At 40.0% G+C, this 27,203-nt stretch overlaps 1 protein-coding gene across 1 annotated transcript in view; it reads right to left on the bottom strand.

The window, feature by feature from the left end:
* Nucleotides 1-25,011, bottom strand: part of LOC122549277 (secreted frizzled-related protein 4-like) — a 30,183-nt gene extending 5,172 nt beyond the window's left edge. Inside the window, exons 1-5 of the mRNA XM_043688794.1 lie at nucleotides 24,535-25,011; nucleotides 24,129-24,200; nucleotides 23,179-23,244; nucleotides 20,038-20,236; nucleotides 12,465-12,528 (exon numbers count right to left, since the gene is read on the bottom strand). Of these exons, the coding sequence (XP_043544729.1) occupies nucleotides 12,465-12,528; nucleotides 20,038-20,236; nucleotides 23,179-23,244; nucleotides 24,129-24,200; nucleotides 24,535-24,973 (840 nt within the window). The 5' untranslated portion in view covers nucleotides 24,974-25,011. The remainder of the gene's footprint in view (nucleotides 1-12,464; nucleotides 12,529-20,037; nucleotides 20,237-23,178; nucleotides 23,245-24,128; nucleotides 24,201-24,534) is intronic.
* Between the last annotated feature and the right edge of the window lie 2,192 nt (nucleotides 25,012-27,203).

Below are 27,203 nucleotides of genomic sequence, written 5' to 3'. Positions count from 1 at the left end.
CCTGGGGTCGGGGAGTCCAGAAGTAGAGGGCATAGGTTTAGGGTGAGAGGGGAAAGATATAAAAGAGGCCTAAGGGGCAACTTTGTCATGCAGAGGGTGGTACGTGTATGGAATGAGCTGCCAGAGGAAGTGGTGGAGGCTGGTAAAATTGCAACATTTAAGCGGCATTTGGATGGGTATATGAATATGAAGGGTTTGGAGGGATATGGGCCAGGTGCTGGCAGGTGGGAGTAGATTGGGTTGGGATATCTGGTTGGCATGGATGGGTTGGACCGAAGGGTCTGATTCCATGATGTACATCTCTATGACTCTATGACTCTATGACTCTACTAACCATACTTCCTATGTTCACTTATATAATCATTTATGTAAATTACAAAAAGCAGTGGACCCAGCACCAATCCTTGTGACACACCACTGGTCACAGACCTCCAGTCTGAAAACCAACCCTCCACCATCACCCTCCGTCTTCTACCTTTGAGCCAGTTCTGTATCCAAATGGCTAGTTCTCCCAGTATACCGTGTGATCTAACCTTCCGAACCAGTCTGCCATGAGAAATCTTGTCAAACGCCTTACTGAAGTCCATACAGAGCACATCCACTGCTCTGCCCTCATCAATCCTCTTTATTACATCTTCAAAAAACTCAATTCAGTTAGTGAGGCAAAATCTCCAATGCACAAAGCCATGCTGACTATCCCTAATCAGTCCTTGCCTTTCCAAATATATGTAAATTCTGTCCCTCAGGATTCTCTCCAACAACTTGCCCACCACTGACATCAAGCTAACCAGTCTGTAGTTTTCTGGCTTTTCCTTAATACCTTTCCATTTAATTAAGTCAGGAACTGCTCGTTTACATCTAGGTAGGCAGCAAAGCTGAAATTGCGATAACGACGGCAGTTCTGTTTCAAGTGTTGCATCCTATTCTGTTGCACACTGGGAATGCTCCCCACTACAGATAGAGCTGTGGTAGCTGCATGAGTTGAAAATGTTCATTGGAATTTGGTTCTATGTCAAAATACTCAGAGAATTAGTACAGACACAGTGGACCAAATGGCCTCCTTCTTCATGATAATAATTATGTGATCTGCTGATGATCATGTCCAACTGGTCCTGAGGTCGTCTTAGATATCCCCAGATTTTTTTGGTCTGGACATTGGTATTCTTCTCAGAAAGCTTGTTAAAACAGCAGTCAAGTGATGTCTGCCCATGGTCATCTACCCAAGCTATAATGTTCACAGCAGGAGGGCCATGTCTCGTAGTCTGCACCCACTCATAAATTAAAATCCCCAGGAGATAAATGCTCTGCTGAAAACAGTGCGAAACTCACAAACCTGGTCTTTCTCCTCTGTAGTGGAGTACATCACTGTAGCATAGATATTAATGAGGTTAGCTGGTTCTGTTTGAATTGAGAAGCTGATGGAGAAAACATAACCTGAACCTTTTGTGAGGATCTCTATCGTTGGGAATAGCAAGTTCCTTACAGTGAAGTCTATCTTGTGCTTGAACATTTCCACTGAACTCCTCCTCTATAGGACAAAGGTATAATAAGTTTCTTTCTGTGATCAGCTGCCAGTGAGCCTTTCTCTTCTCTGGAAGCTATGTCAATGTTCAGTCATTGTGAGGGAATCTGTACTATTTAAGTATAATTTTGAATGTTTTTGAGGCAGACTTAACTTTAAAACAACAGCTAAGCTGAAAGGCAAACAGAAAAATTAAGCAAAGAACTTCCCAGACTTTAAAAAAATCTGGACCAAGCTGAAGTTGGGAAATTGAAACTAAACCTTAATACAAGATATAAAAGGATAGAAATGTGGTTAAAGCAAACATTGTTTCTGCTGTTGTAGAACAAACAAATGTAAGAAAACTTGAGGAAAAGAGGCTAGATCAAGAAGCTAGGAATAAGCAAAGAGAATAAGTCACAAGCTCAGGACTGCAGGATTATGCTCATTCCATCAGCATGTACTCATGGTGAAGTCAATGACGTCTGCACTGACAAAGCCACATTCATCAGCTGGATGCCAGCCATATCCATTAGGATCTGGTGCAGTGACCATTGAGCCATGATCTCCTAGGCATCTGTGCCAAGGACAACCGCAAGTAAGATGTGAGGATGGCAAGCATTTATTTTGACGACTAGGAGACAGTCAAAAATGGTCATGCCCTCTGGAGACTGGCTGTTTAGGGGAATCATTGGAGAAATAATGTAACTAGATTGCCAAAGGCATTTGATAAGGTACTACATAAAATGTAATTACACAAGACACAGGCTTATGAATTTGAAGACAATATATTAGCTGAATAAAGGATTGACTACCAGACAGAAAGCAGAGAGTATGGATGTACAGAGAATTTTCAAGATGACAGGCTGAAACTAGAGGAATTTTTTTAAATTTGTTCATGGGAGGCAGGCATTACAGACAAATTCATCACTTATTCCTTTCCTAATAGCTCTTAAGAAGGTAGTGAACAGCCACCTTTTTGTACCACAACAATCCATCTGGTGTAAGGATACCCACAGCGATCCATCTGGTGTAATCTTCGTATTCACCTAGATCTTGGAACTCTCCAATATTGCTGTGGTATCCTAACACCAGATGGACTGCTTCATATTTAAGATCTAGGAATGGAGTTGAATATTGAAAAAATCATCAATGTGCATCTTCATGTCTGACATTATACTAAAAGGAAGGTCACGGATGAAGCAGTTACAGCTAGTTGGGGCGAGGAAACTACCCTGAGGGGTTCCTGCAGAGATGTCCTGCAATTGAAATACTTACCTTTATGCAACCATATTTCTTTGTGCTAAGTTTCCATACAGTGGAACATTTTACCCTGTTCTCCATTGACTCTGGTTTTGCTTGGACTCCTTGATGCCACACTCAATTAAATTCAACCTTGATATCAAAGCCACTTATTCTGCCTTCACCTGTGGAGTTCACTTTCTTTGTCCATGTTTAGACCCAGCCTGTAGTGAAGTCAGGAGTTGAGTGGTCTTTCCAGAAACTAAACTGAGCACCAGTGAATAGGTTATTGCAGAGCAATTTCAAATGAACTGGATTGTCAACAACAAAGTCAGAAATTGCTGGAAAACTCAGCAAGTCTGACAGCATCTATGGAGAGAAAGCAGAATTAATGTTTCAGGTCCAGTGACCCTTCTTCACTTCTTTCTCTCCACAGATGCTGCAAGACCTCCTGAGTTTTCCACCAATTTCTGGATTTTGTTTCTGATGTTCAGTATCCACAGTTCTTTGGTTTTTGAATATTATTATCAATGACCTCTTCCAACACTTTGTCAATGATCAAGATCAAGAGCAATTGGTATGTTGGAATTTAGTCTGCTTGCATTTGACCTGATGATTATCACACAGCGAGTGGTTAGGGTCTGGAATGCATGGTCTGGAAGGATGGTGGAGGCAGCTTTATTTGATGCATTCAAAAAGGCATTAGCTAATTATTTAAATAGAAATAATGTGCAGAATTATGAGAAAAAGGCAGAAGAATGACACTAAGTCAAAATGCTCAAAAGGCTGAGCCAGATATAATGGGCTGAATAACCTCCTTCTGTGTTGTAACAGTTCTGAGATTCTGTGTTTGTGAACAGGACATACCATTTCAGGTTGTCAGGTAAATACTAGTGTTAAAGCTATACTGCTCTGACTGTTGTTAGTCTTGGACTACAAGTATTCAATAATGTTTTGGGAATGTTGTCAGGTCTCAGCCTTTACAATTTTCAGTGCCTTCAGCTATTTCTTTGCATCATTTTTTAAAAATTCATTCACAGGATCTGGACATAATTGGCCAGGCCAGAATTTATTGCCAAGTGGGTGGTCAACCACATTGTTGTGGGTCTGGAGTTGCATACAGGTTATCATTTGGCTCTTAATCCCAGATTTCATTTTTTCCTTTTGTCAGACAGGATTTGAACCTCGGTCTCTGGATTAATTGTCAAGTGATAATGACACTAGGCCATCACCTCTTCCTAAATGCAGTGAATCAAATTGGCTGAAGTCTAGAGTCCTCAAGAAAAGGCCCAGATGGATCATATCAGGATGGAAGTGTTTGCAAATGCTACGGTATTATTTTTTCACTTACAAAAATGAGGATATTTATGAAGCTTCATCCTGCTGTTGTTTGGCTATTTTTCTACTACCATTCCTGATTGGATATGGCAGTACTGAAGAGTTTTGATCTGTTCCATGTGTTGAGGAATTTCTTAGCTCTATCACATGCTACTTCATCTGCTTGACACGCAATTGAGTCCTGCATCGTAGGTTCTCCAAGTTGACACCTCACTTTTAGGTATTAATGGTACTGCATATAGATGTCTCCTGCACACTTCATTGAACTAGGGTTGCTCTTTGAGCTCGATGGTGATGGTAGAGTAGGTGAAATGCTGAACCACAGTTTACAGATTATTTTGAATGCAATTCTACTGCTGCTGCTGATTCCCAATAACTCACAGATGCCCAGGTTTAATTGCTAGATCTGATCAAATTGTATCCCATCTCACATGAAGGTAGAGCTGCAAAATATGATGGGCAGTACTGTCCAAATGAAAAGAAGACTTCATCTTCTCAAGGATAGTGTGATGCTTCTTACTATCAGTGTTGTCAATGACAGTTACATTTGTGACAAAGTCAAATAGTTTTTTCCTTCTTGTTTCCTTGCCACCAGCTGCATATTCAGTCTATTGGCAACCTCACAGCCTTAAATGTTACAGTGTTCTTTTGAGGAGCCAGACGAACCTTTGTATTCTGAAATATATAGAAACAGATTCCACCATCTCTCCCTTAAGGAGTGAGAGAGGTGAACAATTTGCACATATCAGGTATTGGCATCTGCATTACATCTTCCCTCTAGCGTTAGTGTCAGGTATTCATCTTTAGCACCTTGGCTGCATTACGCAATTGAAGTGGAAGTAAATATATATTTACAAAAGTGTACATTTACAAAAAAAATGAAAATTTGTAACACAAATGAGCCTTTAAATTTTTGTTTTCCTCTCCCTCCCACAATTTCTAAGTGCACAGCTAAGTTCTGCATATAGGATGGAGTGAGTGCATTGTGTGATATGATCTGCAGACTTCAAAGATTTGGGTGGTTGTCCCTGAGTAAACTTTGGCATAAAAGTTGCTGAAAGTGTTCTGCCCAGATACAGGTTCACCCTCCTCAGATTCAAATGCTGGAGGCATAAGGATAATAGGCAGAGGATGAGGTAGAGGGCAGGATACTTCTGGAGTGCCTGTCTATACCTCCTCCTCCCTATAAGTTTCTCCTTGAGAGGAAACGGCATCAGAAGTGAGGTAGAGATCTTTTATCTTTTTTTTGCTTTTCCATTGAGCACCCATGGCTAAAGCAAAGGAGTGAAGATCTGAGTGTATATCCTGCATTCACAGAGTTCTCAGCTGGACCTGGGGGTTTCCTCTCTTGTCAGTGACGCAGGTAAGCACCGCATGCTATAACTGCCACAGTAACGAGAACAAGGATGGACAGCTCCATCTTTTGGCTAGGCAAAAGTGAGGACTGCAGATGCTGGAAACCAGAGTTTAGATTAGAGTGGTGCTGGAGCAGGATTGGTGAAGGGCTTTTGCCCGAAACATCGATTTTCCTGCTCCTCAGATGCTGCCTGACCTGCTGTGCTGTTCCAGCACCACTCTAATCTAAGCTCCATCTTTTGTTCTAACCTACCAAGGACCTTTGGTAGACAAGCAGGAGGCTGGGAGAACACAGCAAGCCAGGCAGCATCAGGAAGTGGAGAAGTCAACGTTTCAGGTCTAACCCTTCTTGGCTTTAGTTTAGTAGTTACCAAGGACGTCTGGCCTGGTATATTTTAACTTCTTTCTGCACTTGACAATGTGACTGAATGCTGAGTACATGGGGCTGAGCAGTTGCCTGGTCTCCAGCTGTCCTTTGAGTGTCAAAGAAGTTTCTTGCTTCTGACTGCAGACATGTATCAATGAAGTGCTCACCAGATTATATCCCTGAGTCTACTTGTAGCTAAGGTGATAGTCTCTGCACTGATAGAGGGTTTGCGTGAATGCCTTGCCAGTGCATCCTTTGTAGATCCACAGGCTTGGTCCTCAGAGAGAGTGCTCATGCAGAGAGGCACAGTGTGTGGCCTCTTCTTCATTGAGGATTCTTGGGTACCATTAGTGCCTACAGAAGAGAAGAGAAAGAAATGGTGAAGATAGAAAGAAGCAAAGTGTTGGCACTAGTGCTCATCCGAGAACAGTTGAGCAGAACTTTGCTTATTGGTTGCTGGTCTCCCCCGATCACCACAGGAATAGATCTGGTTGTCCCACCCAGTTTGATAACCCTTTCGTTAAAGGGAGTAAGGAACCCAATGTCTACCAACCTCTGCTAATCCTGTCTATCTCAGTCCTGTAATGGGTAGATTTTTCCTTCAATGAGATAAACAGAAAATTTGAATACGATGGAAATGGATGCTGAAGTAATCTGTGATCATGCATAACTGTTTGAAGTGGTGAACTGTCCCCAGTGAGTGAGGTAGGAAATGCAGTGGGCTAGTGGTTTGTTGTTTTTTGCAAAGGGTTAGTGGTTTGAAAAATTGAGTTGATTGTAAGCCCTTAATGGAATATGATGGAATGTGGTGCTGTCCTACAGTCCAACACCCTTGGTGACATGTTAGACTGAATGATATGAGTGTGAGGTTTCCAAGATTGCATCACTTACCCTTGAGGAGCACAGGAGATCAATGACTCAATATTGCTCTGGTTGCCATTGTTTTTGCTATCAAACAAGATTGACCTGTGCTTTTATTTGTGCATAGGCTGAATGGGTATGATGTCATGCCATTTTGATCCTAACCACTGCAAAGTGGGTATCCCATCTTTCTGTGCTCCCCTCCAGCAAACTCTGCAGGCATGTTCTGTGAAAGAGGGAGCCATTCTTATCTCTTCTGATGTAGGAGCATCCACCTCAAACTGGGGGGATGGTCCTGGCTGCAACAAGTGAGGCAGTTTACATCTGACCTTTAAATATGGTGCAAGACTCCTTGAGTTGAAAGTATTGCCAGTAGCATGAACTTTCAGCTCTCTCACCTTACAATTTGCCAAGTAATTTGCATACCATCTTGCTTCCATAGATAATGAACTAAGAAGCATATGATCAAGTGAGATAACTCAACCCATTGGTGGATATGAAGCCACCTAATTAGTTTGCTGCCATGCTTTAACCTAAAATGGGAAAATTTCACTCATACAATTGTAATCATTGTTTATAGAAGTGCTCTGTAATATGATTTAAAAATAACCAGAAGCATAAATCTTACATCATTGATGAAATTGGACAAATTTTGGAAGATGTGTTACAAATAAAACAGGATTGACCAGCTCTTATGCACATAATTCTTGATCTGGTTCTGTCTAAAATATCAGTCCTTCATGTTACTCTCAGTATAATCAGTCTCTGGTTCTTGCTTTAGCTTATCATTAACATTCACATTGCATACTGAATTTTACCAGTTTCCAATAACCATAGCGACTTATAAGCTTCCTTGAGTTATAGAGTCACAGAGTCATACAGCATGGAAACAGACCCTTCAATCCAACCAGTCCATGCCAACCATAATCCCAATTAAACTAGTACCATCTCCTGTGCTTAACCCATATCCCTCCAAACATTTTTTATTCACATGTATTTATGTAAACGCCTTTTAAATGATATAACTACTCACATCCATTCCTTCCTCTCGATGTTCATTCTCCACATGAACCACTCTCTGTATTAAAAAAAAGCCCCTCATGCTTTTTTTAAATCTTTCTCCTCTCACCTTAAAAGTATGTCCCCAATCTTGAAATCCCCCACCCTAAGGAAAAGGGACTTGTTATTCACCTCATCTATACCCTTCATGATTTTATGAACCTCAATAAGGTCACCTCTAAACTTTCAATGCTTTTGTGAAAAATGTCCCAGCTTATCCGATCTCTCCTCATAACTCAAACCCTCCATTCTCAGCAACATCTTGTAAATCCCTTCTGAACCCTCTCCAGCTTAATAACATCTTTCCTATAACAGGGACACCAGAACTAGAACAAAATACTCCAGAAGAGGTCTCAACAATGTCCTATACCACCTCAATATAATGTCCCAACTCCTATACTGAAAGAACTGAGCAATGAAGACACACATTCTAAAAGCCTTCTTAACCATCCTATCTATATGTGAGGCAAACTTCATAGAACTATGTACCTGAACCGATCAGTCTCTATGTTCTACAACACTGTCCAAAGCCCTACCTTTAATTATATAAGCCTTGGTTGTTGTTTGTTTTACCACAATGCGCTACCTCACAATTATCCAAATTAAACTCCACTTGCTACTCTTCAGTCTATTGACCCAATTGATCAAGATCGTTTGTATGTGGGCGGCATGGCGGCACAGTGGTTAGCACTGCTGCCTCACAGCGCCAGAGACCTGGGTTCAATTCCTGCCTCAGGTGACTGACTGTGTGGAGTTTGCACATTCTCCCTGTGTCTGCGTGGGTTTGTTCCAGTTTCCTCCCACAGTCCAAAAATGTGCAGGTTAGGTGAATTGGCCATGCTAAATTGCCCGTAGTGTTAGGGGCCGGGGGAATGTGTCTGGGTGGGTTGCGCTTCAGCGGGTCAGTGTGGACTTGTTGGGCCGAAGGGCCTGTTTCCACACTGTAAGTAATCTAAACTTAGATAACCTTCTTCACTGTGCCATCTGCAATCTTACTATCCATACTTTCTATTAACTCAGAAAATAATTTATATAAATGAGAAACATTATGTAAAAGTGGACCCAGCACAATCTCTCTGGAACATAACTGGTCACAGGCCTGCAGTCTGAAAAATAACCCTCCACCATTACTTTGTGTCTTCTGCCATTAAGCCAGTTGGCAAGCTCATCCTGAACCCTATGAGATCTAACTTTACTAATTAGCCTACCATGTGGGACTTTGTCAAAGGCTTTACTAAAGTCTAAGTAAACAATGTCTACCAATCCAATCAAGTTTGTGAGACACAATTCTCCTTGCACAAAACCTGACTATCCCTAATCATTCCTTGGCACTCCAAATGCATGTAAATTCCATCTTTCAGAATAACTTCCAACAGCTTTCCCAACATCGAAGGCAAACTCACGGGTCTTTAGCTCCTTACATCCCTTCTTAAGGAAAGGCACAACATTAGCCATTCTTCAGTCATTTAGCACCTGACCCATATTTATAGATGATAGTTCTGCAAAGGCCCCCGCAATTTCCTTCCTAAATTCCCACAAAGTCCTAGGACACTCTAGATCATGTCCTGAACATTAATCCACCTTTATGTTTTCTAAGACCTCCAGCACATCCTCTTCTGTAAAGTGAACTGTTTTCAAAACATCAATATTTATTTCTCTAGCCTTTAATTCTTTCTCCACAGTAAAACCTGATGTGAAATACTCATTTAATATCTCTCCCATCTCCTGAGGTTCAACACAAAGATTACCTCATTGATTTTTTTTCACTCTAGTTGCTCTCTTGTTCTTAATGCACTTGTAGAATCTCTTTGGATTATCCTTAACCTTATTTGCCAAAGCTATCTCATATCCTCTGTTTGCCTTCCTGATCTCCCTCATAAGATGCCCCAATACTTTTTATACCGTTCAAGAAATTCATATGAACCCAGTTGTTTATATAGTTCTTCTTTTATTCTTGACTAGAACCTCAATACCTTTATTTATCCATTGTTCTCTAAATCTGCCAGCCTTACCTTTCACTCTAAGAGGGACATTATGACTCTCAACTCACATCATCACACTTATCAGATGTCCCTTTATCTGCAAACTGTCTACTCCAATCAATTTTTGAAAATTCTTGTCTCATACCATTAAAAGTTGCTCTATTCCAATTAAAAACTTCCATTTTTATAGATGGCTTGAACTTTTCTATAACTATTTTAAAACAAATATTGCCCTGTTTTATAAGCCAAGAGAAGGTCAAGTTTTGCTCCATCTCTAATAAGAACATTTACATATTGATAAAGAAAATTTTTTTGGACACACTAACAAATTCTTCGCCATCCAGACCTTTAATACTATGGTAGTCCCAGTCATTGTTTGGAAAATTAAGATCACCTACAATTACAATCTTATTATTCTTAGATAAAACTGCGATCTCTTTACATATTTGTTTGTCAATTTCCCTCTGACAATTGGGAGGTCTATAGTACAATCCCATCAAGGTGACCTTTTTATTTCTAATTTCAGCCCATATATTTCACTGGATGATTTTTCAGAATGTCTCCTCTAGTTACAGCAGTAATGTTTTCCTTAATCAAAAATGCCACTCCCTTTTGTTCTCTTCTGTCTCTTTTCCTATCATTTCCATAGCATCTGAAGCTGGGAACAATGAGCTGCAAGTCCTGTCCATCCCTCAGCCAAGTTTCTGCAGTAGCTATAATGTTCCAATCCAATGTTCCCAAATATGCCTTGAGTTCATCAGCCTTACCTGGAAGGACCCTTGCACTGAAATAAATGCAGTTTAATTCTTCAGAGTTACTTCACTCTCTGACTGTCTTTTATCTGGTTAACTTGTTCTTTTCAGATTCAAACTTTTCAGCTATCTCTCTAATTACTAAGCTACTTAGAATCCTTCCATTGCTTCTCTCTAATAGTTTACAATCTTTCTTAATAGAATTAGCAAATCTTCCAACGATAATATTGGTCCCTTTCAAATGCAGGTGAAACCCATTCTTTTTGTACAGGTCTTTTGTGCCCCAGATGAAATTTCAATGGTCCAAGAACCTGAATCCGTGAAGATGACACCACCTCTTCAGTCATTGATATCTCCTTTATCCTTTTGTTCTTTCCCTCATTTGAGCTTGGCAACAGGTGATTACTACTTTTGAAGTTCTGTTTTTTAATCTTCTAGCTAACTTCTTATATTCACTTTGTAAAGCTTTAATCTTTTCCTCAACTATGTCATTATTACCAATGTGTACAATAATTTCCGGTTTCTCACTCTTCCCTTTGACAATAAGCTTTAAACATTTTCTTTAAACATCTTTAATCCTGGCACCAGGAAAGCAGCATATTATTCCAGATTGACAATCAATGCCACAGAACCTCCTGTCTGTGGCTTTGGCAGGAGAGTCCTCTATGACAATTATTCTTTTAAATTTTGTCAAATCCCTCCTAACATAAGATTCACTATTAGTGCCCAAGGTCTGACTGTCTTCTATTTTCTTCTGAGAGACGATCCTTTTCAACAGTACCCAAAACTGAGTGTCTGTTTGAGAGAGAAATAGCCACTGAAGAATTCTGAACTTCCTTCTTATCTTTCCTAATAGTCAGCCATCTACCTGACTGATCCTACTTTGTAATCACTTCTCTAAATCTACTAGCCATCTAGTGGGCGGCACGGTGGCACAGTGGTAGCACTGCTGCCTCGCAGCGCCAGAGATCCGGGTTCAATTCCCGACTCAGGCGACCGACTGTGTGGAGTTTATCTAATCTAATCTAATCTAAAAAAAAATCTAATGCAGTGTCTCTTGTATATCCTCAATATCATTTACCCTCAAAAGAAGCAGCTTACAATAACACCATACATATAACTATTTCCTCTTTATCCAAGGAGTTAATATTAAGCATGCAAAAAAAACAAATTTTTAAAAATTCAAATGTAAAAATCCCAAATAAAAACAACCACTTAGCTGAACAATCAAATTAAAACAAAAAGATGCTTGCTCAAGTGATCCAGCAGACAGCTTTCAATCCTTTGATCAAAAAAACGCATTCAAGAGCCACTCCAAGCCTCTCCAAGAGTCCATAACACAACTTTGTTTAAAAAAATTCTCCTCCATGATTTTAAAATAGTTTCTTTAGCGATGTTAAAAAAATCTCTCTTCTATGCATAAAATTTTATGGGAGAAAAGCCCAAGCCATCCGCTTCTAGACCTTTCCAAAAAGTCTGTGAACTGAACTCTGTTTGAATCAAAAGGTCTGTTAATGGAACTCAATTTGAAAATAAACGTGCTTTTTTTTGTTTTTTTGGGGGATGTTTTGTGATCTTAAGTATAAATGAACGAAAAATGAATCAAAATAAAAATCTTACACTACAGAAAATAAGAAATCTAGAAGTAAATCTAGAAATAAGCTTAAACTCAGGAACAGTTGCAAGATCCACAATATTCTCAGTCCACCATTTTAGGATGGCTTCCAATGACTTTCCATTTTTCTAACCTTTAGTTTTGAACTTTAGGCCTTTGAACTATAGATCAAAAATAAGATACATTGAAAAGTTAAATTCAAAGCCTCTCTAACACTGCAAAATTCTTTTCTTTCTGCATCTGTCATGCTCAACACTATTATAACTGAGCACACTGATGAGAATGAGCAAAATGTTAAACTATTTTATTGTCAATTTCTTCAGTTGGTAACAAACTCATAGTTAGCATTTTTAAAATGAGCACTCAAACTGTTAATCCACATCAGCCTTACCTTAAGTCGTTTAGACCACTGATCTTTCCATTTCTCAGCTAAACATCCATTAAAGAGCATCAGTCTGTGAAAATCAGAAAGGCAAGCATCAAAATGAACTTTACAAAGTAGATGGTCCAAATAAGTAATCTCCTGTCCCACAAGACAGAACCCAACTTATTAATCATTTAACAAATGTAATGGATACTTTTTAGGCAATGTTTACTTTTATGTCACAAAACATTTCAGTGATGTATTGACATTTTATCAGGACTTGGCATTTTCAAGTGATTCAGGAAAGGAGCCGAGGCATTTAGCAAAAAAGACTTTTAAAAATGAAGGGCACAGTATCTCAAACCATCTTCATCATAACAATAAAAAAACTTTTGACTCTGAATTTTTATTATGCTTTCTACCTTAGTTTCATCAGCAAATTTCAATGTCCTCTGTCTGCTTCTATATAAAAATGGTTAATGTGAACAGTAAACTGAAATGACCTTAGAACAGAAACCACGTAGAACTCCAACACCTACTTCCTCCACCATAAAAAAAGTTTTCTTTAATTCCTAATTTCATTTTCCTATATTCTAACTAATTTGATCAGTTTCAGACCCTTTCAACCATAAGTGGATGTTTCTTCTCAGCCTCCGTTTGATTAATCAGTAATATTGTGACAGAGCTGAAACTTTATTGCTGGAACAGCACAGCAGGTCAGGCAGCATCTAGGGAACAGAAGATTCGACGTTTCGGGCACATGCCCTTCTTCAGGAATTCAGGAATATTGTGACAGAAACAACCTGGGTTTTGAAGTTGTCTTTTCTCTACTATAACTGTTGGCTCATCATGAGTCTCCCCAAGGATAACCATTCTCCAAACAACCTTACTCCACTTTGACTAAAGTTTCTAGTCATCAGGTTTTAGTGATCTTTTCAGAAGTGTACTTCTATTAAAAACAATTTTTTTACACAAATCGTCATTCATAGAATTTCTGGGGAAAATATTTCTATTTCCGGAAAGATATTTATTTTAACAGTTCAAAAAAAAATGTTATAAGCAATGATTGCAATCAGGAAGAAATGAAGAATTAGCAATAAATTATTGCATTCAGAATTTATTTAAGTTTTTTTATTTATGAAAGAGGATTTGACTAACCATTGTGTCTAAGCTAAAATGGAGTTTCTTTATACAGATCTATTTTGAATACAAGTCCTAGAAAAATTTACTTTGAAAGACAGAATGTTTACAAACAAAACGGATGAGAAGTGGAATCTTAAAGGGACCTGAATAACCTGAGTTCTGGCAAGATTTGTGGCAGGATCATATCAGAAGTCCAGCAAAGCCTATCTCGATGTCAGGATCAACTCGCTGCATTTTATATGCATCTGCCAACTCATTAGGCTGCAATGAGTTGCGAACTAATGACACAACTCACCTCATTAATATTCAGGTTCCTTTCTTACCAAATGCATCAAACAAATTAGACATATGGAATTTTCAGAGTGGGAGGGGAGCAGGTATCTCACCATTGGCCATGAAGTGCCTCAATGTTGCTCAGCACCAAACAGTAACTCAGGATATGACCCATAGGCACCAGCTGCACACAGTCTTTGTCCACAGACATTGGCATCTGGCATTTGCCAGCACCTCATAATCCTCATGGCACCTCTCCAATCCACTTCCAGGTTGCTTAGGAAGCATAGAGATGCTTTGCAAGACATGCTGACAACTAATGTTGAAAGGCTGCTGCATGGACATTTGCACCTACAGACAGACACACAGCTCACATATTAAACTGGACTCATTTCATGGCTATTGGCTTGTTTTCTTAGCATTTGTTCACTTAGCACACACCTGCCTGGTCACAGCATTCCTGCATTGCTTTGCTTTGCCTTGCCTTGCTTTGCTATGCCAATTAGTGTAGTCACACAAACAAGCAGTGTTCCCTGCTAGCAGCAGTCCTCATTCAAGTGACATGCATCTTGCTGAGAGGCAATGCACTACATCAGTTTGACATTTGTTCCATGTGCCATCAGCTTAAGGGGCAAACACATTAATTGTGTGGCAAACAAGTAGCCATAGCTCAGTCTTAGGGAAGTAGACATCACTGAAATCCATGGAGGTAGCTATCAGGGGATCTCAGCGCAATCAGTCAAGAGCAGGCTCTATTAGCAGTCTGTGGGATTGACTACAGTCAGGCGTGCAGTCGAGGTGATCTCAGACAAGGGCAACATTTCCTCTAAGCACATGCACAGCTGCTCCAAGATTCCATGTACAATGATCAACATCAGCACACTAAACACAGCACTGATTTCTGGTTCTGTAAGTTACTGTCGTGCATGCACCTTGGAGGCTCAAGCAACTGGAAAGAAAATTAGAAGGAACACTGATCGGGAGTCCATGCCTCTGTAGTCCAGGAACTGGGTCACCATCAGTCCCATTGTTTTATAACCCATTTTTGGGAGTAAGGCTAATGCAGCCATCAGTCAGTGATCTGGACACTTCTCATCCAGAGCTGTCTGGTTAGGTCACTCAATAAGGTAAACCATGGTCAGTGTAGTGGTTGGAATGAAGTCAGCCAGGTTGACCTCATAGAATATGAGTTCCCTGATACAGGCTGTTAACCTGGTCCAATCACGGAGTCCTGGCTGACAGATCTCAACAGGGTTCTGCTCACTCCAGACACTGGCTCTGAGCTAAGTGGGTCAGTGTCACGTGCTATGCAAGTGTAAATAAAGGGTGACTTGGTGATGGGTTACTGGCCTTTGTGGAGTTATTTCAGTCAGTCCATCGGGTCTGTGCACAGAAACTAAGGGGAAAGGGAGGTGGAGGGGATAAAGGGGTTTGTTCCTGAAGAGGGGACAATCAAGAGCTTATTCATTTGTATTGGGTGCTGTAGGCTATGGGGAAGGGGGAAAACACTGGCAAAGAGGGGCAATTTTATTTGTAAGAGAGACTATGGTAAACCATGAATGTAAACATGGTAATGCGAGAGGGGTGTTTGTTCACATTAAGATGCACTCTGGTCTCAAGGGGAAGACTGCACCTGGCATAGTCACCTCATCTTCTAGGGGTTGGAGAGAAAGGTGGACTAATAATAGCTCATAAATACTGGTTGATTGGGGTTCATGAGAAGAGCTATCAACAAGGATGCCCGGTACCTCACTGTTAAGGCAATGGCCACTGGTTGATGAGCATTCACTGTCACCATCTAGAATGCTGAGATTTGAGAAAATGGATGTGACCACAGTCAAAATGAGCAAGATAAATATCTTTATGTAAGGGAGGGACTGCAAGACGTATTGATGTGAAGCCCATACACTGTATGGAACACAGATCAGCAGGGTTCCTAATTGCTGGTGATCTAAATGCATTGCCTCCCTGTGTGCTGACGCCTCTCTGCCATGGTCATTGTGAATAAGAGGCATACAAACTCTAATCATTCATTCTGTTTCTCTCTCCACAGATGCTACTAGACCTGCTGAGTTACTCCAGCAATTCCTGTTTTAATTCCAGACATCGCTGACAATGTCATTAAACCAACTCTATTGTACATGGGTACCAAGAAAGAATGGGGATATTTTAGAACAAGGGGCAATGGTATTAGCAGAACCCATAACCATGCATACACCTTTGCTTCATAATGCTGCAGCAGGCTCTGACCACAGACATTGATCCATTGTCATATTACATTCATTGTAGATCCCGAATGGACATGCTGCCATAGTTATGGCTACATGAGATTCAAACAAATGGAGATAATACAAAACCAATCAACTTATATATACATGTTAATTAATATACAGTGCACGTCACTTGAGCCACCAAAGTGCAATCAATTTTTTTTACTTCTTTTCCTCCTACTACCTCTCTGTGTTGTCCAACGTTATGTAGCTGGGTTGGAGGGTGCCTGCTCATCAAATGGACCCTTTTTGGCTTGAACTTCCAGGGGTTGAGTAAAAGCAGATAGGGTAGGTAGATAGGAAGCCATCTCTGGAACGTCCTAAGAAAAGATTTCTGAAGGATCTGTATGTGGCTTCTCATCCAGCTGGGTGCCTCCTGACACTGCCCTGTTTCCTTGTGAGTGTGCACCAGCTTCCCTATCCCCCTGCCTTCAGACATTTGGACCAACTGCTGTGGTGATGGATTGAAGATATGTGTACCTCTCCAGCAGACCTTAAGGGTGTCAGATCTGGGTCTCCACCACAGCTGCCAACCTGCCCAAGGAGACAGCAGATGGTCACATGCTTAGGACAGCTGGGTCCCCAAAATTTGACAGCACTTCTTTGCAATGAATGCCATTGTGAGACACACACCTGTCTCCTACTCCTATACTCTCTGTGCATGTGCAAGATGTTCCTGACTGCCAAAACCATAGGGCCTTCTCCTACCTGAACCTGAGCATGTGCATGGTCTGCAGCAGTCAACAGACCTTAGCTTCCTTATCCAGCTGCACAGCTATCACAATAAGGTATGTACTCCCTTGTGTACATACAGCAGCATGTACTCCCAAACCTTTCAAGGCTGACATTCCCACCAAATGTCAGAATCGTATCTTGTGGAAATGCAGTTGGCAACATTTCCAATGCCTCCTCTAAGGCCTCAGTACTCTCATCATCAGAGGTCAAGAAGGTGCCTTCTGGTTGAGGAGGCCATTTCTCTACTGAAATCATGGACCTGCAAGAAGGTGACAGAAGGCTACGCAGCCAATGGTTAGAAGTGGTGTGCAATGAATGACACTGACAGTGGTTACTGTGAGAGTTGTAGTAGAATGAAGAATGCTCTTCACTCAATTATTATGATGTGGATGTCTCAGTATCTCCTTAGGAGTAATCATGGTCTTCTCCTGCAAAGGAGTAGGATTCTGTCCTTGTAGGGTGTGAGGAATTGATGTTGGGTACCTCTTCACTCGTCTGGATGCTTACCGCCATATTGTGAGCTGCCTTCTCCTGGAATTAGAGTAAGAAGTGATTGAGCAAGATGAAAAGTGGGTGGCACAGCTTTCAGTACAGTTACAGATAGTCACAAGGTGGTGAGGTGTTCTGAGGGAGTGAATAGGCAATGCAGAGGATGTGCAAGGTAGGTGGTGTGGGAGATTGATGGGTATGAGAGTGATGGGGGAAAATGTGACAGGCAATAGTGAGATAGACAAAGCTTGAGCCTTGGTGAAAGATTGGTGCAGTAGCAGAGATAGAGTGAACATGAGGTATCAGACAGAAGAATGTGGCACTTGCCTGGCACAGCATACTCTTGAGCATTGCTAGCCATTCCTCCATGCAGTGGAGACCGTACTGACCTGGATCACAACCTTGAACCAGGCAGCCAGAGTCTGGTGTCCAGGTCTCCTCTGCTCATCATCCAGGAAAACAATGTTACCAAATACAGCAGTTTTGGAATGCCAGTGTTTGTCCGGGTGCACAGCGGCTTTTTAAAACTGTTGCAGATGCCAGGGATGCCAGACGTTCGATGGATATCTGCTGAGTGGCAAGTTGTTCTGGGAATGGCATGTGGTAGGATAAGCATAGAATCAGATGAGGGGCCTGCCATTAGAGGGTGGCATAGGTATTTAATGAGGCAAGAAATCTTGGTAGGCGTCATGATGCAAAAATCATTGAAAAGACTCATGCAACTGTCACTTAGCCAAAAAGATGAAATATTCAGTCACGTGCAACAAAAAATGAAAATCATATAATATTTTCATTCTGAAGAAGTGAGAATAATTAATGGGCAAATTCCCAGTTGAGATTGTTAACACTTTGACTGGAGGAATACTGTGGTAATCAGGTTCCACTATTCCACCAGTCTCACCAATTGTAAAAATATTTTAATACAATCACCAACATAGACAATTCATTCCCCTTTGTGCTACTGCTCAGAAAGAAGAGACTTTCACCATCCTTTAATGAATTCAAAATAATCCTTTTATTATCATGAAAAACTCATTCTGACCACATAAGTCTGCGAAAACAAATCGAGTCCAGAAAGGATTGCTAGGCAACCACAAAGCTCAGAGGCCATATAGTCTTTTCAAAGCCAGGTTTTCCAGCACTTCAGGGCCATAAAACCTATCTCTCATCTCTCTAAATGTTTGCTTGTCTTTTTTCTAATATCACTTAATTTTTTGTAAACAGCATATGAACATAAGAGGAATTGTTGACCTCATCTTCCAAAAAAACCACATGATAAAACCTTTTCCAATCTAGGAAATGTTCAAACAGTTTCATATCATCCAGTTTGTACACAATCCATAAATATAAAAATGTTTTCCATAACTATAAATATGTATTCCCAAAATGGGAATGAGATTTCATTATGATCAATTAGAATAAAGATCAAACAGTTTATCACCTTCATTTAAACCCTTGTTATTAATCATTGCTCACAGGGACTGAATCGCTAACCTTGATAATCAAAATCCAAACACAATATTCAGCTGTCTGTCTCTTTGGTAGGGATTTTCCGATGACCAGATAGTCATTTCTTCAGCGTGTTTAGGAGTTATATCTCTGGGCCTCATAGAATCTAAGGTAAACTCAAAGGGAACTAATAATTCCAATGTGCAATGCTCCTGGAATCCACAAAAGTATCCTTTGAATTTAAATATCTCATTAGATATCCTACCCATATGTCCAAATGTCCACAGATGGAAGATTGGCCCATTCAGTTACATGAAGATCCATGGCACAATGGAGGAATAAATTAAGTTAAAAGTGTTGCCTCCAGTGTATGGAATACTGTAGTCATGGTGTCTCTAACCTTAAGAGTTTATTTGAATGTTTAAAATCAGCTATATGAAAGCTCCAGGAAAATACTATTAGATTTTCCAGACATGGAGTTGAAGTGACAGTTAAGTTAAACCAAAAGAGAAATGCTGGAAAATCTCAGCAGGTCTGGCAGCATCTGTAAGGAGAGAAAAGAGTTGACGTTTCAAGTCTAACTGACCCTTTATCAATGTTAAGTTAAGCCTACTGGCATGTTAGTAAAGGAACTGTCTCCTCTGGCACGAGAACTGTAGAAGCATGCTCTTGGGTACTGTTAACGGAGTGCTTTGGGATTAATGGGATTAAATTTCTACCATGTGTTTCAAAATCTTTAAAGGCACATCATATGTAAATAGTTGAGTCTATTATACTTTATCTTCATTTCTTTAGTTTAATAAACTTTAATTTTATTGATAAAACCAAATCTGAAACATTGAGTGTTTACCTTTCAGTGCCTCAATGAAGCCAAAACAAAACAAAATATAGTCTATATCAGTTTGGGATCTGATTTGTTGTGTAATAACCTCAGCTGGGATCATAACAGTTTGAAGGCTTTGTAGTAATTAAATGAGCGAAGAACATAAACAACTTAAAACATATCCATTCCTTTTGTGCTGTCATCCCTATGCAATTATAGGTAAAAGCATCAGAGGGTTTGTTAGCTATTATAAGGTATATAATGAAAAAATCTTAGTGCTATGATCTGGCTTGGAGTTGAAGCATGAAACCACCTATTGATAAAGACTTTATAGTATTGAAGGTGCTTGTAGCCTGGTTTGGCTATCAAACTTGCAGTCGATACTTATGGGGTTTGTTTGAAAAGCAATAACACTTACCGTGAATGCAACACATAGCACATAATGAGCAGGTCATGGTTATGTGGCAGTTGAGGACATGAGCACGAAGAGTTGGTAAGAAGGGTTATGTGAGTCTGCAGGATAGGTACCAATGACTTGAATGTCTCTAAAACCTCCACCACTGTGGTGATTTCATTGCAACCACTTCTGCTCGCATCTTTTACTTTGGCTCGGATAACTAGCAAAAACAGGGGGAAAGAAATAAAGTGAAACTCAAAGTTGGAAAGAAAATAAGATTTCATATCACTACATTACCAAAGGGCTCTGTTTCGAGAATTTGATTCAATGTTTAACAATCAATATTCAAACATGTATTTTGCCTAACATTAATTGTAGCTGGCATTATTACATATTAGTTAAATTACTACAAAGCCTTCAAACTGTTATGATCCCAGCTGAGGTTATTACACAACAAATCAGATCCCAAACTGATATAGACTATATTTTGTTTTGTTTTGGCTTCATTGAGGCACTGAAAGGTAAACACTCAATGTTTCAGATTTGGTTTTATCAATAAAGCCTTGTGCTGAATTTAGTTATCTTTTATATTAATTTAATCTTCCAACTTTGATTTGGTTAACTTATCCCAGATTGTTTTGGTGATATCTCAATAGTTGTCTCAATCAGAAACTGCGCTACCTTTAATTCTGAAGTTAAAATGCAACACATCACCACTATCTTCTGACTTAATATCAGCTACATATCCTGAGCTTTATTTCCATTGTTAGAGTACATTGAAGACTGAAATCAGTACGTTTAAATCTCTCAAAAATATCAAGAGATACGGAAAATGAGCATATAAGTGAACTTAAGATATAGGGTCAATCATGATTATTTTGAATGGCAGAGCAGTTTTAGGGGCTAAGTAGTTTACTCCTGTTCCCATTTCTTAATTACATTATAGTAATTCTTGTAGTATTTTGTTATAAATTGCATGTGAACTCCATAGATAGTTTTGGTCTCCTTGTTTGAAAACAGGATATAATTCCATGAGAGACCGTTCAGAAAAAGTTTAATTAACTCATTCCTCGGATGAACAAATTACTCTATGAGGGAAAAATTAACTGGCTCTGTCTGTACCCACTGGAATTTAGAATAATGAGAGATGATCTTAGTGCAAGAGAAGTTTCCTGTTATGGAGTGGATTAGAACTAGGGGACACAGTTAAAAATAAAGTCTCTCTTTTAAAACACAGACTAATGGATTATTTTCCTCACAGACAGCTTAGTCTATGGAATTTTCTTCTTCAGAAAAATAGTGAAGCCTGGATCATTGAATTTACTCAAGGAAGAGTTACATAGATTTTTGATAGACAAGGGGGTCAATGATTACAGGGGAGCTGATAGGAAAGTAGTATTGAAATCACAACCAAATCAACCATGATCTTGCTGAAAACAGAGTAAACTCAGAGGAATGAATGGCCTATTCCTGCTCCTAATTCCATTATTCCTATGTTATAACACTCCACCAAGGATATGCAGGTCTTTGGACTCCTCCATCGCCAGACCACAACAACACGACAGTTGAAGGAAGAGCGCCTCATCTTCCGCTGAGGAACCCTCCAACCACAAGGGATGAACTTGGATTTCACCAGTTTCCTCATTTCCCCTCCCCCCACCTTGTCTCAGTCAAATCCATCGAACTCAGCACCGCCTTCCTAACCTGCAATCTTCTTCCTGACCTCTCCGCCCCACCCCAGTCTGACCTATCACCCTCACCTTGACCTCTTTCCACCTACCGCATTTCCAACGCCCCTCCCCCAAGTCCCTCCTCCCTACCTTTTATCTTAGCCTGCTGGACACACTTTCCTCATTCCTGAAGAAGGGCTTATGCCCGAAACGTCGATTCTCCTGTTCCCTGGATGCTGCCTGACCTGCTGCGCTGTTCCAGCAACACATTTTCAGCTCTGATCTCCAGCATCTGCAGACCTCACTTTCTCCTCCTATAACAGTCTAATGTTTACTTGGATTTGAAACTAGCCCAAATAATATCAATGTTATCTCTCTTGTTTGTCTATTAAATTTGTCATTAATTGAACATTTCACTTTGAAAAAATGTTCATATAAATTGTGTAAGAAATAGAAGTGGTGCAATAATAGATGTTATGATTAATGCAGAACTTTAGCCAGGCCAAAAGGAATTTCGAACTGAGGTCGTGTTATAATTGGGAGCATCTAATGCCAAATCTGAAAGACATTAATATTAACACTTTCATCTAGGTAGTGAAACCCACACTCCTTCTCTTACTCAATCCAAAACAATTAACATGAAGTAAATTATAGGTATACTTTAATCAACAGATCCTGCTAAACTTCACTTCAATAACTTTAAGTTTAATATTGCAATTTTAGTTTGATTTTCACTATATTGAGAGAAATCATTTACTAATATATGATCATCTCACTCAGAAAAAAAAATTAAGACCTTGGGTAGAAATAAAGTGTGCTTGAGAGACATCAAGTCTAAGACTACAACATACCTAAACATGCTGTTAACTAACATCACAGCAAATAACATCAAGTTCAGAGAAAAGTTTCACAAGTCAATAAAAGAATACTGTCTGTTGAGGAAACAAAATCGAAGCCGTAAGGTAAAGTTGCTATCATTCCACCCTCCCATTAGGGACAGACAAATGGTGGTGGTTTTAACCAGAGCATCACCATGCCTCAGATGATGAGAGGGTTTGAGGAGAGTCCTTCATGGTAACCTCAGCTGGCATAGGAACTTAACCTATTCCCACTTCACATTGCGTTGCAAACCAGCTATCCAACCAACTGAGCTAGCAGTCTACCACATACACTATATACTGCTAATGAAAGTTTTAAAAAATGCCAAAATCCAGCAAAAGAGGTTGGAGGATGAAAAATGTTTATCTGTTTGACAAAAAAGTGATTGAAAATTTATGAAAATGACCCAATTTATAATTTTTAGGATTATAAAATGGTCAGGGCCACTACTGTAATTAAACTGGCAACACATCGTCCCGCTCCCCCAAATGTTTCCAATATTTGTACACAGTCTGCAGTTTTATATGTAGTTTGGAACTGTTTAAAAAATGTCAATGCTGCTACCATCATAGTGTTTCTAAAACCACCCAAAAATAGGTAGCTTTACACTTACCATAATCATAGTTCTTTTCCAAGTATGTTTTCAGCGTTGGTTTAATTTTTCTACATTTACAACGACCTGCCAAAACAAAAAAGTATAAATAATTTTAAGTATAGGGAAATGCGAATACTGGAAATTTGAGGAAAAAATGTTCTGGCAAAGGCCCTAGTCTGTCAATCTTAAAAGACCGTGAACAAATACTTTACGGCAGCGATCCAGACAGTTTGCTTTTATGGGAAAAATAATTGCCCATGTACATTTTGCAGAGGTTGGGCGACGCTCACGCATTTTTTTTACAAATCACAGAATCTTGAAATTTGCATTTTACAATACAACTGATAATTGACCCTGTCGATGAGCTAAGAAGAAAGGTACAAAGTAGCCGTGGATTCTTTGAGAACTCGGTTTCTGAGTTCAGCAATCACAACAGTGCTCGTGCCCTGGGAGCAAATGACAGTGGTAAGCAATTCAGAATGTAAATTGAGATTTACATATCCTGCGCTACATTTATAGCTCTTGCGACCTAACGTTGATATAATTCAAGACCCAGTTTCACCCCAAATGCAAAAGCAAAATTTCGGGGATGCTGAAACCAGCTCCTTATACTGAAAGGTTAACAATCTCTCTTTCACCACGGATGATGGCAAGCCACAGTGGTTTTCTGAAAATGTATTTTCAATCCAGTTTTATCTCCCCTTTTGCTATGGACAATAACGTTGGTGCTTTTTATAACAATAGAATTTATCAATTTATTATGCGTAAAGTCTGTTTTGCGAGTTTTGAACTTTGCTAAAGCACAGGGTAGGCAGAATAAATGTTAATCAAAGAAAGCTATAAATGTTTGTCTGGACCAGTAATCCTCCACGAGCGCTTGGTACATCTAATACTTGTATCATTCTGACGTGACAGTAGGAACACTGCAAGTCTTTACAAACATTTTCCCCAGTTCTCTCACCGCTCACCTGCGTTCCAACTCATGCAGTCAGAAGGCTCCAGAACGATCATATCGCGGGTGATGTCCATCCACATGGCATCTGGAAATTTGAAACAAAACCACAATACCATTTTTGGTTAAATTAATTCCACAAACGGCCTTCTCTGCATACTGATAAGTGAGTAGTAAATTACGACAACTCCTTGGAGTTGCAAGGTATGTTTTCGCCGAAGTGTTACTGCATGATTTCTTCTGACTGAATTAGAAAACGTATCTTTGTTGTTTGAATTTAATTTGAGAGAAAGTTATTTCCATTTGAAAAGGGAAACCGCATTTTGGCGCGTGATATTTTGCTTTTAGGATTGTTGACGCATTATTGCAAATATTAACGAAGCACTTCTGTGAAAGAGAGGAAATCGTTCACAGTGTCTCACCTGCAAGCCCATCGGTGACAATTGCCTCCGGTGAGATGCAAACCCCCCGATCATAAACAGGTAAGTCGCTGCATGCCAGACTCTCGGGCCAGCTGTGGTTGTACCTTCTCATAATAGGTTCGCAACCGTCTCTTGCCGTCTGGCAAACGGACTTACACGGCTTGATGGGGTCGTGAAGGAACTCGAACGTGCAGATGGGTGCGTACATTGCGCAGAGAAAGAAGCGCAGCAGTGGACTGCAGTTGGTGTCCACCAGTTCCTGATATTGCTCGATGGCGAGAATAGCATTCTCCTGTGTGCTGTGATGAAGATGGTTGGGCATCCGAGTGATATTCCAGGGCATTGTTTTACACATCGGGATTCTGACACGTTCGCAGGGTGCTCCCTGCAACAAGACGGCTGGCCCGAGCCAAAGGCAGGCAGCAAGCACTGGCAGCATCTTGCAAAGTGCGAACCAATTCCGCTCGCTGCTCTACGACAGTATTTATACACTTCTTTCCAATAAAAGTTTTAAAAAAACTCGGCGACCCAGATGGGTGGGGATGATAAATTCGTTGCTTGTATTTAAAGTGAGCAACCAATTAAGGGCTGACGATCAAGATGATAACAAGTAAGAGGAGGTGCTCCTGTCAGATTTCGGCAATCCAGGGAGATTAACACAGCGATAACAGGGTCCACAGAAATGATGGGAGGGCATTTAGCATGTAGTGCAATATAGAAATGACGTGTTCTTTTTCAATTTACTTCTTTTGCTGTATCTTTCATCTCTTTTTCCACCTACAGTAATGTCATCTGCATCGGTTTCTTATTCCTTACCCGTGACAATTTTAAAATTCATTTTTTTTAAACGCTCAATGTTTGTATATAGTTTCAGAGAAGTGCAGGTTTACTCGTGCCTGCGTTTGAAATCTTAAATGTTATAATACAGAGCAAATAAATATGAAATCCAGTTCTATTGATGAATGAATCAGCTACAATGATTCCTCTGTAGGATTGTCCTCAGAAGTGTTATCACACAATGCTTAATCCAGCGCTTCACCCGAAGTAAAAGGTGTGGGTCGAGTGCAATGAAGGACAAGTTTTGGAGATATAGATTTCAATGCTGATCAAATACAGCGAGTTACATTGGCCAAGAAGCAAGAGAAGGGGGTTAACAGTAACGAAGGGGGTAAACAGTGTAGGCAAACAATAACGGAGCGTCACTGCTGAATGAGAACAAAGTTCGGTCAAATGCACTGGCGGAGTTACAGGAATACCAATTCATGGATAAACCGCAGGGAACCGTCATTCGCGGAGGTAATAATCCCATCCTTTCAGCAATTATTCCAAATTCAGTCTGTGACAACGTTGATTTTGCGCGGAAGAAAGTTACTCAGAACGACTTGTAATTTTTATTAAACATTGTTTTCAATGTAAAATATTTAACAAATGTTGTCTATTTTTAAGTGGGCATAGTATGAAGATTTTAAAAGTCAAGGTTTTCCAAAAAATAAATTACTGTGGATTAAAAACACAAAATCCTTTTGTTTTTCTTATTCATTCATGGGATGTAGAGGTAACTGACTAAGTCGGTATTATTTGCCATCCCTATTAGTCCTTGAGAAGGCGGTGACAAATTGCTGGGGTTAGGAATCAACACCAATTTTAAAAAGGGAGCTCTGGGTTTTTGACTCAGCCACAGTGAAGGAACAGCAATGTAATTTTACATCAGGTTAGTGTCTGGGTAGGAGAGGAGCTTGCAGGTGGTGCTGTTCCCACACAGCTACTGCCCCGGTACTTCACAGAGATAGCGGTCATGGGTTTAGAAAATGTTGTCAAAGGATCCTGGCCAAATTGCTGTGCTGCATGTTGTGTATGAATTGTCATGTTGCATTGTGATGAAGAGGACGAATGTTGACGGTAGTGATGGGCAGCCAGTCATGTGCCTGAAATGTGTCCAGCTTCTTCAATGTTGTTGGAGCTGCATCCATCCATGCAAGGTGGAGAGTATTGCATCTATTCCTCACTTATGGTTTTGTAGATGTGGACAGACTTTGGAGAATCAGGAGTTGTGTTCCAAGCTTCTGAGTTGTAGCCACAGTACTTATATAATCAGTCATGTTCAGGTTCCAGCCTGAAGATGTTGACAGTGGAGGATTAAACAATTGTAATGCCATTTAATGTCAAGGGAAGATGGCTAGTTTTTCTCTTGTTTGACATGGTAATTGCCTGGCATTGGTGTGGGTGTGAATATTATTTACCACTGATTAGCATAAGCCTAGATGTTGTTCAAGTCTTGCTGCACATGGACAAAAGCTATTTCACTTTCCTGAGGAGCCCTGAATTACATTGAACATTGTGCAAATATCAGTGAACATCCCCACTTCTGACATTATGGAGGAGGGAAAATCATTCATAGTTGTATATAGTTGTGCCCAGGACACCAACCTGAAGAACCCTGTAGTTATGTGTTGGAACTAAAATGATTGACTTCCTACAATCATAATTTTTTTGCTTTGTTCTAAGTATGACTCCAACCAGTCAAGAATTTTCCTTCTTATTACCACTGACTCTGGTTGTGCTAGGGGTACTTGTTGGCATACTCGATCTGCATTGATATCGGGGCAATGACCCTCAACTCACCTCTGAAATTCAGGTCTTCTATTCATATTTGGACCAAAGATGCAATG

The sequence above is a fragment of the Chiloscyllium plagiosum genome, chromosome 4, assembly GCF_004010195.1.
Source record: "Chiloscyllium plagiosum isolate BGI_BamShark_2017 chromosome 4, ASM401019v2, whole genome shotgun sequence".
NCBI classification, from domain to species: Eukaryota; Metazoa; Chordata; class Chondrichthyes; order Orectolobiformes; family Hemiscylliidae; genus Chiloscyllium; species Chiloscyllium plagiosum.
This window is presented reverse-complemented; position numbering and strand designations above follow the sequence as displayed.